We start from the raw sequence: 14,225 nt of genomic DNA, 5'->3' as shown, positions 1-14,225 counted from the left end.
GGGCTACGGACTGGGTGCAGGTCAGTGGGACTAGGGAACAAAAAAAATGGTTCAGCACAGATTAAAGGGGTCAAAGGCGCCTGTTTCTGTGTGGTGTTCTATGGTTCTGTCTCAGTAATTTGGCTGAACTATTTTGAAGCCACGTATTTGTATGTGCTCAGAGGCCGAGCTCCAAGATGTTACTGATTTGTATTCAAGACCCTCTATAAACTGCTTTGTTTACACAACACCTTGGAAGTATGGACTACATGCATACCCCAGTCAGGCAGGCATCATTGTTTGAGTTGCTAGCATAGATATTTGGTGAATTGATGATGAAGGTAGCTGAAGATCATGACATCAGACCTGGTCTGAAACTTGGAAGCTATTATTCCTTTTCTCCAATGTCCTTCTCTGACCTGAACTACCTACGCATCAAGTCTAGAAAAATAACATAAATGTTGTTTCTGCAAAATCATCCAAGTTGACTGAAAGGATAAGTGAATCAACATACACATCCTCTCCAGGCTAATATTCAAGCATTAAGGCTTGGTCAGCTCTGCTGGATTAGCCCCTTTGAGTAGGCAACTGTTGTTTACATGCTAGGAAATGGACTCCTGAAACAGAAATGCTATTCCAAGCTGTGACAAGAGAAGTTACCAGGTGGACAGAAAAAAATATTAGAGGCTATTACTCAGCTTCCTGGATGAAATACAACATTGCATTAGCCTCATTGTAATCTCCTCCTCATGACCACTCAAAAGGGAGAAGGAGCATTTGAAATAATAGAGAATCGAGAGTCCATTCATTGAAAGCACAGAAGCCCTACATAAGCAGCAGAAGGAGTTCATCAACTCAAACAAATCCATTCATCCACCCCTTGGCTTCTCTTCATTAGCCATTGTAGAACCCCCCATAAAACCTGACTGGAGGTAAATTATTCTGAGGGTCTGCTGAAGATGTGTTCACAAAGATGTAGGACATAATTCAAACAAAATGTGCCTCCTGGTTCTCAGAATTACATGATAAATTCATGCCAAGAAGGTAGCTAATTTTTTTGGAAGAATCAAGTAGGTAATAACAGAAGGTGTGAAACAACTCATGAATGTGAATCAGCAGCGCCGATGACCTCAGAAGCTCTGAGGCATAACACACAAGAACACTAGAAAATAGGATTAGACCATGCCCCTGAAGATGGCCCTACCATTGATCCCAGGTCTCAATTCTTTTTAAATTGGTTCCACAATTCCCCATTTCCCAATCTGTCAAAAACTTATCAACATCCACATTCACTTTAAATGATTGAGTCTCCACAACCCTCTGCAGTAGACAATTTTTGGGATCCTATATCCTCTGCTTGTGGAAATTTCTTTTGCACCAGCCCATTCTCCCACTAGTGAAAACTTCTCAATATCTACCCTTGGATGCTCCCTTTGGATCTTGTATGTTTCAATAAAACTACCTCTCAAAGAATACAGATGCAACCTGTTTTAGGAGAAACTGATTTTGCATTTTTATTCACCATCCACATCATGACTTCACACCCTTCTCATTTCTTCCTTGATTAAGAGTAATATCTACCTTATTTCCCTTTTGGCCTATTCTTTTGAACCTGGAATATTGAACATCCTGGTGAATGTGCATTCATCATCTCTTTTAATACCTATTAAAAGGCATTGCTGTCCATAATGGAGGAATTTGGCAGGTCAAGCAGCTGAGAGGTTGAAGGGAAGGAATTATCAAAGTTTCAGGTTGAGACCCTTCATCAAGTCTGAAAAAAGAGAAGGAAGATAGCTGGCCTAAAGGCAGCGGGAGATGGGGCAGTAGGTGGGATTATGGGCAGATGGCTCTGAGACGGGGAGGGCTTGTTGGGAGGTGGAGGCAGGTGGGTAATTGATGGAAACAGTCTTGCGGAGAAAAAGACAGATGAAATTACTGGGGATGGTGGTGGGGGTGCTTCAACCTTAAGGTGGTGAGTCCAGAAGGTGATATGGGAACATAAAAGGCTATAAGGGCTGCATTCTGATAAGGAAGATGATCATGGAAAGCAATAAGATAGAGATGAAGGTCAAATGGATCTCGAAGCGAAGGGGACCTGGTGGGTGATGTGTGTGCATGGAAGTAGAAGTGGGGTGAAAATGACCAATGGGGTGGTGGGACAGGATGTGTATATTGGAAAGGGAACAAAAATAGAAGGATCTAAGGTGGTCCAGGGAAGGCGAATGAGAGGGAGAGAAAGAAAAAACACAAAAGTTGTCGGTTACCAGAAATTAGAAAATTCCATTTTAATACATTGTGTTGAGCACTATTTGCATGGAATATGCGTTGGTATTCTTCTACTTTGTGTTAGGCTTCACCCTGGAAATGGAGATAGCAGAGAATGGACTGGCCAGTTTGGGAATGGGAAGGGGAGTTGAAATGGTGTGCCAACAGGAGTAGGGGATGGTCATTGTGGATAGAGTGCACTCAGTCTTTGTTTTTGGTACTAGTTATGTCACATCAGGAGCATTGAATGCAATAGATAAGACTGAAGAAGGTGCAGTGAATCTGCATCTCTTTGGAAGAGCTTTTTTAGATCACAGGATGGTGTTGAAGGCAGAGATGTAGAAATAAGGTTTTTTTTTTAACCTTTTGCAGTGGTAGGGCAAAATACCAGGGGTCAGACATGGGTGATTAGAGAAGGTGGAGCAGACCAGGTAGTCATGGAGAGAGTGGTCACTGTGGAAGATGGAAAGGGGAGGAAAACAAAGGCTGTTCAATGTAATCAAGAGAAAGATGGGTAAAGCTGAGGCCCCTAGGAATGCATAGAAGGATTTGGACCTAGTGGAGAGAAATGTGTTGGTGTAGATGGGTAAAAATGTTGAAGTGGTTCTGGTGAATCAAAGGCTGGTTTTTGTGCTACTCAATTGTCTCCAGTGGAAAAGATCAGGGAATATTTTTATCAGGAATTGGAGGTTGGACAAAACAGTCGCATTAAAGGAATAATTTTGGCATTGTAATTTTGTCACCTATTACACTGTGGAATTGGAAGCATTTGTGTAAATCATGCAAGATGATGCATTTTAAACCTTCCTTTTGTTTAGAAAATATCTAGAGACACAAGAAACTGCAGATGATGTGAGCATGAAAGTAATGGCAGTTTTTCAGTGTTGGCCTGGATTGAATAACTTGAACAGCTAGTAAAAGGATCTGCAATCTTAAAGTGTTAAAGTACTTAAGTTTGCAAAATCAGCTATATGGAATTAAGAGTGAACAAAGAAACCTTTTTGATTAATCTCTATGAAGGGCCTCAACCTGAAACATTGGCTTTCCATTTCTCTCAGCAGATGCTGCCCGACTCATTGAATTCTTCCAGCAACTTTTTATTTGACCAATATTTTCCCATCAGCACAGACAGTCTTTTTTTAAAAATTTTTTTAAAAAATTTTCACACTATGAACCATACTGACTCTTGAATACATACAGTGTCATTTTCTCCCCTTTTTCCCCCCCTCCCTTCCCTCCCTTCCTTACCCTCCCCATTTATTTATTTAACTTTGAATAAATGCATAGACAGTCTTATTGAGGAAATTATTGGATAGGAGCCAACTGATTACAATACTGCATCTCCCTATTTCTAAGATGTTGTCACATTGCAGATCAGCAGCAATAGAAATTCAACAGGGCAATGTTATTTTTCTTTTAAAACACTACTAATAATGTAACATATTAGTCAAATCAACCCCAAATGGGTGTGTGTGATACCCAAACCATTACAGCTAGGCACAATTCTGGAAAGTCATTCCATGTCGAAATTTAGGCTTTTAAACTGATGCACAGAAGTAATTACATCTGCTGAACACTTGTGAGTCCTCATTAAGTTTCTTCCAAGGAAAATATCCTTTCATACGAACAGTTGTCACAACTCTCCTTTTCCTTGCATGGGGAAAACGAAATGAGTGACTTCCACGATGCTTCCAATATCACAATATGGGTCAATCAAAGTGACCTTTCCTTTGGTCACAGTGGTTCAATGATTCCCCTGTCAGGGAGAATCAGCTGGATTATCCATTATCACACAGAGTCATTCCTGCTCTGTGTTGAATGAGGTGGCCTCTGGTCAATAATAAATGCTGTTTTCTTCAGTGTACCACTCACATGACTCTCTCGCCATCTGTGTCCGTGGAAAAAGCAACAAATGTTCCTTCTCCTCTCCAAAGTAACCAATCTGTACTAGTTGTTATCACTCAGTCTCTCCACAGCTGTGTCCTCGGTGCAAAAAAATAGCAGATATACAACTAGACATAACTGTGATGGATTATGTTGTATTTTATATTATATATAGATATGTTTTAAAAGGAGATAAATTGTGGGGTTTTTAGTTATGTCACACAGATCCAAACACTTTAAAACAGATCTCATTTAAAATGTCAGAGCTCAGCTCAAGCCAGACAGTCCAGGCTCCGAGTGCCTTTGCAAAAGCTTTGAAGAATGCCTATAGAGACTTCACAAGTAGATGTTAATTGGACATGCTGTGGAGTAATGGATTATTGTTTTCGAAAGCAACAGATGAACGAACTCAGAAGATTAGGTCCAGTGTTGCAGGTTGCTGCTCTCAGAGGGTCATGTAGTTTTCTCAGAGATGGAGAGAGAGAATTCAGTTCTACCGTTCAGCAGCAGCTGGGACTAGAACAGGACAAGCTGGCAAACTGGTGGAAAAACCCCAGTTTGAAGACGGGTTGTGAGTTCTTAGTTCAGCCTGGTCAAAGCCCTTGTGGTCCACACAAGAGGAGATGACTGGCAGTATAACGTTTCACTTGAAATAAGGGAAGAAAAAAAGGAACTCTGTGGTAACCTGCAAGAAAGAGGTTATCATCTGGAAAACCCTGATGGGGCAAGTTTCTTCGGCAAAACACTGAAGTGGCTGATCGGAAGGAATCAGTTGTGGGTGTCCAACGAGCAACAAATCTCTCTGAAAACCCACAAAAACCTTCCTGATAACCATTTACCTTTCAAGCACCAAAGCCTGGTGAAGATTCATAAGTGTTAAATTCTGTGCACTGTATAAGAATTGCCTGACACCAGTGAATGTGGAGGAGTGAGATTGGACTGTGAATCAAAGAACTATTCTGAACTTACACACACATTACATGCACGTTTGCTTAGGGAGGTTAAGTTAATAGTAAAAAGTTAAAGTTTGTTCCTGTTTTCATGTTTAAAGATAATTAAAAGTAACCTTTGTTTAATTCTTGGTGGATTTCTATTGCTGCTGGATTTTGGGGTCCTCTGGGCACATAACACATACAGACAAACAATACATATGCAGGAAAAGTAATTAATCTATACAAATAAATAGATGGTATTCCAAGCATATGAGAGTGTCGGATGGTTGGTGTGAGCAGTTCCTTTGGGCGTTCTGTGGGAAGAAGCAGTTCCTCAGTTTTAATAATCTGAGTAATATAGTTATTGCATCTATTTTTAAGTTATTATAAATTCAAAGATAACTTGCAGAATGTTACTGAGTATCTTGTTCAATCCCTATCCAATATGTGGACTTGTGTGCTCAATGTTTTGCATCAGATATACATATCAAAATATCTATGGGGTTTATGTGATAATGATTAACATTCAATGGATCCTTCCATAATGTGTCCAAAATTCATTGTTCTTGCAAACTATTTGTTTTTGACAGTGCTTGATGGTTATTGAAAGGCTTGGTGTATGGCTTTCTGGAGCAGACAAAATATGTGTTTGGAACTATCATGCAGAATTGCTGTGCGAAACAAGTTGTTTTAAAGATGCAGGTATTGCATTTCAAAATTTCATTGGTTCATACATTTTTTAATACTATATTTCACTCCTTTCAACATATTCTTTAAATAAACTTTTTTTTAAGTAGAGCCAGTTGGAAAATTGGTATAAAATTAGAGCCAATGATCAATAAATAAATTTAAATCAAAAACTGTTCATTTGAGGATTACTGGGAATATTTGTATTTCCAACCAAATATTGTTGTTTAGTTTTTTTCGATTAGGCACAGTTCTTTATTTTTCACTTCAAGGAAGGTGTTTAAAAAGAAAATAGTATCTGTTGTCTGTCCTACCTTAGGACCATTATGCCTACCCCCTCAAAGGAGGGGATAAATAGACAGCTGTACTGAAAAGAGAAAGAAGGGGTCTTGAAAAGGAGTCTTGGGAAGAGGGGAGAAATGCGGTTTGTGGGCTGATGAGGGATGCAGCATTTTGGGAAAAGCTTGCAGCAGGAGCAGGTATAGAAAGAGTTAAGTAAAAAAATAACAAGGACTTTGCCATGGATGAATCTGAAATGCTTAGTTGCACAGTGGAGGATTTTCATTCATAGAACTTTGTAGATCAGAATTTACTTTTAAAATGAGGACTTTTGTATCAAAGTTGGGTGACAACTGAGATAGAATCAAGGAATGATTTAAAGAGAATGGGGATGCACTTAAAAATGAAGAATATAAAAGGATCTGAAAGAAACACTATTGCAGTACTCTTATTATCACTAGACAGTTTTATAATTTTAGCAAAATTCTTTGTTCCAAACACCATCTAGTTTAGAAATGTTATTGATGATCTGAGTTTAATGCAATGTGACCTGAGAATTTTAGATTTCATTACTCTGAATGTAAGATCTTCATTTGGAATAGATAACTGAATTAGCCACAATTTAGCTTTGACGGTAGTTCCAAGTTTGACTTCTCATTCAAAAATATGGTGAACCCCATATGCACCGCTTCCAAAGCCAGTGTATATTTTCTCAAGTAAGGAGACCAGAATTGCAAGCATGGCCTCTCCAATCCCCTGTATAGCTGCAACAGAAATTTCCTGCTCTTAAATTCAACCCCTCTAGCAAGGAAGGCCAGCATTCCATTTGCCTTCTTGATTACCTATTGCACCTGCAACTCACCTTTTGTAAGTCATGAACATGCATGCCCGAGTCCCTCTGCTTAACAGCATGCTGCAATCTTTCACCATTGAAGTAATAATCTGATCTTCTGTTTTTCTTTCCAAAGTGGATTACACTGCATTTGCTAACCTTGTACTCGATCTGTCAGATCCTTGCCACTCACTTAACTCAGTACAGGTAGTCCTCAACTTACGAACATAATTGGTCATAAATCGGATTGCATGTCTTAACGAAGTATTAAAGCAATTTTTCAAAAAAATTTCAACAAATGAACTTTTAATTCGGAGTCTCAGCATATATATACTATTTTTAAAATAAAATTCAGTTGTATGTGTGGGTGAACGTAACTCATGTAGGTCATAAGTGTATCAGAATTTATTGTCATGAACAAGTCATGAAATTTGTTGTTTTGTGGCAGCGTCACAGTGTTCTAAACCACCTTACAAAATAAATAAAAATAGTGCATGAAAAGTCAAAGTAAGGGAGTGCCTTTGGTTCATTGATCATTCAGGATTTGACTTGTCTATATCTCCCTGCACTTGCAACATCCTCTGCACAATTTGCTTTTGCACTTAATTTAGTATCATCAAACCTGGATATTCCACACTTGGTTCCCTCTTCCAAATCATTGATATAGATTATGAATAGTTGTGGGTCAGCACTGACCCCTGCAACATTCCTTTCATCACAAATTGGATGGAGCCCTCTCTCACATTTAGTATTTGAAATGGACGGCCCTTTGTCAGAACTGGAAAGGAGAAAAAAAGTGCAGAAATGGATGGGACATTGGAAATACCTCCTGAAAGGAGTGAATGATTTCTGGTCTAATGAATTGTGAGGACATTTGGGGAAGGCTAGCGTGATCCTTTACTCATGAGAGTTAGGAATAAGGGCAGACTTTCCATGGCCGCTTTGAGAAAGACAACCCAACAGTGTCTAGAATACCTGAAAAGGCTGAGGACCCTGTGATATTTGTCTCTGAGACCAATGTCAGAACATCATTCAAGGAGGTGAACCCTCACAAGGTGCCAAGCACTGACTGTATACCTGGCAGGGTACTGAAAATCTGTGCCAACCAACTAGCCAGAGTGTTCATGGACATTTTCAAGCTTTCATTGCTGCATCAAAAGGGCATCAATCATCCTGGTGCCCACTAACAACTATTATGAAATGCTTTGAAAGGTTGGTCATGACCAGAACTGATAATATCTAAACAAAGGTCTGGATCCCCTGCAATTCGCCTATTGTCACATCCACTCCACAATATCACTGGCTCTCCACTCAGCTCTGGATCACCTCGAATTCATACACACAGCTGTTCTTCATAGACTACAGCTCAGTCTTCAACACCATTATTCCCGCAGTGCTGGTCAAGCAGCTCCAAATCCAGGGCTTCTGCACACCTTCCCCCCCCCCCCCCCCCCCCATCCTGCATCTGGATTCTTGACTTTCTTGTCAGAAGACCACAGTCAGTACGAATTAGAAACAAAGTCTCCTCACTGACTCTCAATATAGGCACATCTCAAGGATGTGTGCTTAGCCCACTGCTCTACTCATTACACACCCATGACTGTATGGCCAGGTACAATTCCAATGCTATCTAGCAATTTGATTATGACTCCACAGTTGTCGGCAGAATCACAAACGGCAATGAGGAATGTAATGACTATAATATTTTGGGGAATTTGTAAGATTTAGAGTAGGTTACATACATACACACATTTTAAAACAGATCTTATTTGAAAGACTGAAGAATTCACATTGCAGGATCTCTGATATTTCACTAGTAGGTGCTAATGGCTCATAAAATGCTTGACCATTGTCAAGGTCACTCCTGAGTTTTGTTTATACTAAGATAATAATTTGAGCAAAAGAAAGAACTCCTGTTGTTTGCTGGAGAAGGTGGGGGTTTTGCAAGTCACATGGGGCCTTCTGGAAATCAGTTGGAGAGAGAGGGAGGGAGAGAAGAGAAGCCATCTCAGCTTGTGTGTGAGAGAGAGTGCAAGACAGGAAGAGCTGGTTGAAACTGATGAAAAGTTCCAAAAGCAATGGATGGCAGGAAATGCTATCTGTCTGATGTTCCTCTTGGAGTAAGAGGAACAGAAGGAGCTCTGTCATAACCTGAAAGAAAGAGATTACCATCTGGAAAATCCTGATGGGGCAAGTTTCATCAGCGAGACATTGAAGGGATTCATGGTGGTAACTCAGTTGTGGAAATCCTGGAACAACCAATCTCTCTCTGCAAACCCTACAAGAACCTTCCTGAGTGGTAAACATTTACCTTTCAAGCACCAAAGCCTGGTGAACTTTATACATGTTACATTCTGTGCACAGTATAAAAATTGCCTGCATCCAGAGAACTTGGAAGAAATGAGATTGAACTGTGAACCGAAGAACTTTTCTTAAATTTACACACACATTATATACACGTGCGCTTAGAAGGGGGTTAATTTGGGTTAAGTATAGAGTTAAGTTAAAGTTTGATTCTATTTTCATGTTTGAAGTTGATTAAAAATAACTTTTGTTTTGAAAACCACTTGTCTTGGTGAATGTCTATTGCTGCTGGGTTTTGGGGTCCGTTGGGCTTGTAACAGGAAGCATATAGGAAGGAGATAGATCAGCTTGTTGAATGGTGTCACGCTAACAACCTTGTGCTCAACGTTAGCAAAACCAAGGAGGTGATTGTTTGACTTCAGGAGGAAGTCAGGAAAATGCTATCCAGTCCTCATCAAGGGATCAGTAGTAAAGAGGGTCAAGAACTTCAAATTCCTGGGTGTCAACATCTCCAAGAATCTGTCCTAGAGCCTCCATGTCAATTCAATCATGAAGAAGGCTCACCAGCAGCAAAACATAGTGAGGTATTTGAGGAGATTCAGTATGTCACCAAAGATTCTTTAGAACCTCTACAGGTGTCCTGTGGAGAGCATTCTGGCAGGTAGTATGGTCTGGTATGGAGGTGCCAATGCTCAGGACAAGAAAAAGCTTCAGAGAGTTGTTAATTCAACCTGCAACATCATGGGAACCAGACTTCACTCCATTGAGGCCATCTACAAGAGATAGTGTCTTAAGAATGCAACCTCTATCCTCAAGGACTGCCATCTCCCAGCCCATGCTCTCTTCACTCTGCTACCATCGGGAAAAAGGTACAGGAGCCTAAAGATGAGCACTCAATGGCATAAGCGCAGCTTCTTCCCTGCTGTCATCAGGTTCCTGAATGATCAATGAACCAAAGACACTGCCTTACTTTGGCTTTTCGTGCACTATTCATTTATAGTTGTAAGGCGGTTTATATGATTATCGAGGGAGCAATTATCGTTAGGGTGGACTGAGTCAGAGTAGTCAGGCTTTGGCTCAACAGGCTTCGATGAGAACAGGTAAGGGTCAAGGGATAGTAGGAGTTGAAGTAAGAAAGTGACCCTTTTTAAGGAACAAAAAGGATTCAGCAGGTAGGCACAGGAAAGGGCAGGTTTTAGATATCATATATTTTGTTTTTCTAGTTATAAACAGTGGGAATGGCAGCCAAGGCAGGGGAATGAGCCTCTTGCAGAAGGTGGGTTGTCAGGAAAGCCAGTAGTATCCCTGATGACTTCATCTGCGAGAAGTTCATCCAGCTGCAGCTACTGACAGGCCGAGTTAAGGAATTGATGCTGGTGTTGGATATACTCTGGATCATTCAGGAGATAGAAGGGGTGATAGACAGGAGTTACAGGCACACTATCACACCTAGGAGGCAGGAAGAGGGTAGATGGGTTACAGTCAGGAGATTGGAAGTAAGCAGGCAGTGCAGGGCAACCCTGTGGCCATTCCCTTCAATATTAAGTATATCATTTTGGATACTGTTGGGAGGGCATGACCTACCAGACACAAGACACAGCAATCAGGTCTCTGGCATGGAGTCTGGTCATGTGGCTAAGAAGGAAAGGGAGGAGAAGAGGCGAACTGTAGTGATAGGGGATTCCTTAGGGGGACAGATAAAAGGTTCTATGGAAGAGATATAGAGTATCCTGGCACCAAGGTCTGAGGTATCTCCGATCAAGTTTATGGCATTCTCAGGAGGGAGGATGAGCAGCCAGATGTGGCCTATATAGGCTCCAAAGACGTGCGTAGGAAAGGTGAAGAGGTCCTGCAAGGAGAGTTCAGGGAGTTAGGTACTAGGTTGAATGACAGGACCTCCAGGCTTGTGATCTCAGGATTGCTACCTGTGCCACGTGCTAGTGAGGTTAGGAATAGGAGGATAATGCAGCTTAACACGTGGCTAAAGACGTGGTGCAGGAGGGAGGGCTTCAATGTTCTGAATCATTGGGTTCTCTTCCAGGGAAGGTAGGACCTGTTCCAACAGGATGGTTTGTATCTGAATTGTAACCTTGGAGAAAGGTTTGCTAGTGCTGCTATGGTGGGTTTAAACTAGATTTGTAAGAGTGCCAGAGCAGATAGAAGAGTGGAGGAGGGAAAAGATGATGTGAAAATTACATGCACTCTTAGAAGTCAAGGGGTTGTATGTGGTGGAAATTTTCTAAAGTGCATCTATTTCAATGTAAGGAGTATTGCCAGATGAGCTTAGAGCATGGATTGGTACATGGAATTATGACTGGTCATCAGTGAAACTTAGTTGCAGGAGGGGCAAGACTGCCAGCTCAATGTTTTGGGCTTCCTTTGCTTTGGACATGATAAAATGGGGGAATGAAAGGGGGCAAGTGACATTGCTCATCATAAAAAATATCACAGCTGTGCTCGGGCAGGAGAGACCAGAGGGCATATCTACTGAGGCTGTATGGGTGGAGCTGAGAAATGGGAAAGGTATGACCACACTCATGGGGTTGTATTATAGACCACCTGATAGTCAACAAGAATTGGAGGAGCAAATCTGTGCAGAGGTAGCAGACAGCTGCAGGAAACATAAGGTTGTGTAGGATATTTTAATTTTTCCACATATTGATAGGGACTCCCATACTGTAAAAGGGCTGGATGACATAGAGTTGTCAAATGTATTCAGGAAAGTTTTGTAAATCAATATATAGAAGTACCAACCAGAGAGAATGCAATTCTGGATCTCCTTTTAGGGAACGAGACAGGACAGATGACAGAAGTATAGGCAGGGGAAGATTTTTTGACCATCGATAATAATGCCATTAGTTTAAAGTTAAATGTGGAGAAGGGCTTGGGTTGATGTTCTAAATTGGAGTAAGGCCAATTTTGAGGAAATGAGAATGGATCTAGAATAGGTGGATTGGGATATGTTGTTTTCAGGAAAGGATGTATGAGGTAAGTGGAGAATCTTGGAGGTGAAATTTTGAGAGTACAGAATTTGTATGTTGTAAGGATTAAAGCCAAGGTTAGCAGGCATAGGGAACCTTGGTTTTTTAGGGATATTTGGGATCTGGTTCAGAAGAAGAGAAAGGTGTACAGCAGGTATAGGCAACATGGAGGAAATGAGGTACTTGAGGTGTACAAAAAAAATGCAAGAGAAACCTCAAGAAAGAAATCAGGAAGGCAAAAAAAAATACACTGGGTTGCTTTGGCAGACAATGTGAAGGAAAATCCTAAGTGTTTCTACAGATATATTAAGAGCAAAAGGATAAAAATTTGCCCCCTTGAAAATAAGAGCAGTCAGCTTTGTATGGAGCCAAAAGAGATGGGGGGGATCTTCAATTGTTTTTTTAAATTCATCTGTTTCCACTCAGGAAAAGGGTCATGGGATGTTTGCAGATTAAAGAGGAGAAAGTGCTTGCTGTCTTAAAGTGAATAAGGGTGGATAAATCCCCAGGGCCTGATAAGATAGTCCCTTGGACTTGAGGGAGGCCAGTGTAGAAATTGCAGGGGCTCTGGCAGAAATAATTAAAATGTCCTTAGCCATGGGTGTGGTGCCGGAGGATGGGAGGGTAGCTTGTGTTATAGCGTTGCTTTAAGAAGGCTCCAAAAGTAACCCTGGAAATTACAAGCCAATGAGGCTGATGTCAGTAGTAGGTAAATTATTGAAAGGTGTACTAAGAGATAAAATTATTTCGATAGTGTGATAGAGTAAATAGATATGTTTTTGGGAGATAAATTGGGAAAGGTTTGTTAGAGTAGGTTACTTTAAAATAGATCTTATTTGAAATACTAGAGTTCTGTTAATGATAGACATATCGGCTCCAAAGCTTTTGCAAGAGCTTTGGAGAATGACCAAGAGACTTCACTAATGGATTGTTGCTTACAAAAAGGCAACAGATGAAAGAGCTTGTCGGAGCCACTTCTGTCTAGAACTATTCTAGGAGGGTAATGTGGTTTTGGCAAGCAAAGAGAGTCAAACAGGCTTTTTCTCTGTGTGTGTGTGTGTGTGTGTGTGTGTGTGTGTGTGTGTGTGTGTGTGTGTGTGTGTGTGTGTGTGTGTGTGTGTGTGTGTGTGTGTGTGTGTGTGTGTGTACAGTGTTACAGTCAGTAACAGCAGCTGGGACTGGAACAGGACAAGTCAACAAGCTTGTGGAAAACCCCTTTTGTAAGACTGGTTTGCAAGTGCTTTGTTCAGCCTGGTCAAAGCCCTTGTAGTTTATGCAAGAGGAGAGGACTGGCTGTCTAAAGTTTCACTTGAAATAAGAGAAACAAAAAGGAACTCTGTGGTGACCTGAAAGGTTATCATCTGGAGAACCCTGAAGGGGGAAAGTTTCATCAGCAAGACACTGGAGTGGCTGATAAAAATGGAATCAGTTGTGGATGTCCTGGAACAACAAATCTCTCTCTAAACCGACAAGAACCTTCCTGAGCGATAACCATTTACCTTACAAGCACAAAGCCTGGTAAACTTTATAAATGTTAAATTTTGTGCACACTGAAAGAATTGCCTTCAACCAGTGAACTTGGAGGAATGAGAAGTGAGATTGGACTGTGAACCAAAGAACTTTTCCGAACGTACACGCACATTACATACATGTGCGCTAGAATTAGAAGGGGGCTAAGTTAGGTTAGTTAAGTCAAGAGTGATAAGTTAAAGTGTGATTCTGTTTTCATGTTTAAAGATAATTAAAATCAACTTTTGTTTAAGTAACCATTTGTCTTGGTGAATATCTATTGCTGCTGGATTTATGGGCCTTCTGGGCTTGTAACAATAGCCAGAAACTGATTAGGGATATTCAACATGGCTTTGAATATGGTAGGTCGTGTTTAATCAGTCTTTTTGAGGAGGTTACGAGGAAAGTTGATGAAGCTGTGAATGTTGTCTACATGGACTTTAGTAAGGCCTTGACAAAGTCCCACATGGGAGGTTATTCAGGAAGGTTCAGATGCTCAGTGTTCATGGTGAAGTAGTGAACTGGACGGGAGAATCCAGGGAATAGTGGTGGATGATTGCTTTTTAGACTGGA

General features: G+C 40.8%; 1 protein-coding gene across 2 annotated transcripts in view; it reads left to right on the top strand.

The window, feature by feature from the left end:
- wdr41 (WD repeat domain 41) overlaps positions 1 to 14,225 on the top strand; it is a 72,356-nt gene that overhangs the window by 26,577 nt on the left and 31,554 nt on the right. For both annotated transcript variants that reach the window (XM_069938073.1, XM_069938064.1), the window contains exon 7: positions 5,651 to 5,762. In XM_069938073.1, the coding sequence (XP_069794174.1) occupies positions 5,651 to 5,762 (112 nt within the window). The remainder of the gene's footprint in view (positions 1 to 5,650; positions 5,763 to 14,225) is intronic.

This window comes from Narcine bancroftii, chromosome 1, assembly GCF_036971445.1.
Source record: "Narcine bancroftii isolate sNarBan1 chromosome 1, sNarBan1.hap1, whole genome shotgun sequence".
NCBI lineage: Eukaryota > Metazoa > Chordata > Chondrichthyes > Torpediniformes > Narcinidae > Narcine > Narcine bancroftii.
Note: the sequence above shows the minus strand (reverse complement) of the source record. Positions and strands in the feature narration are given on the sequence as shown.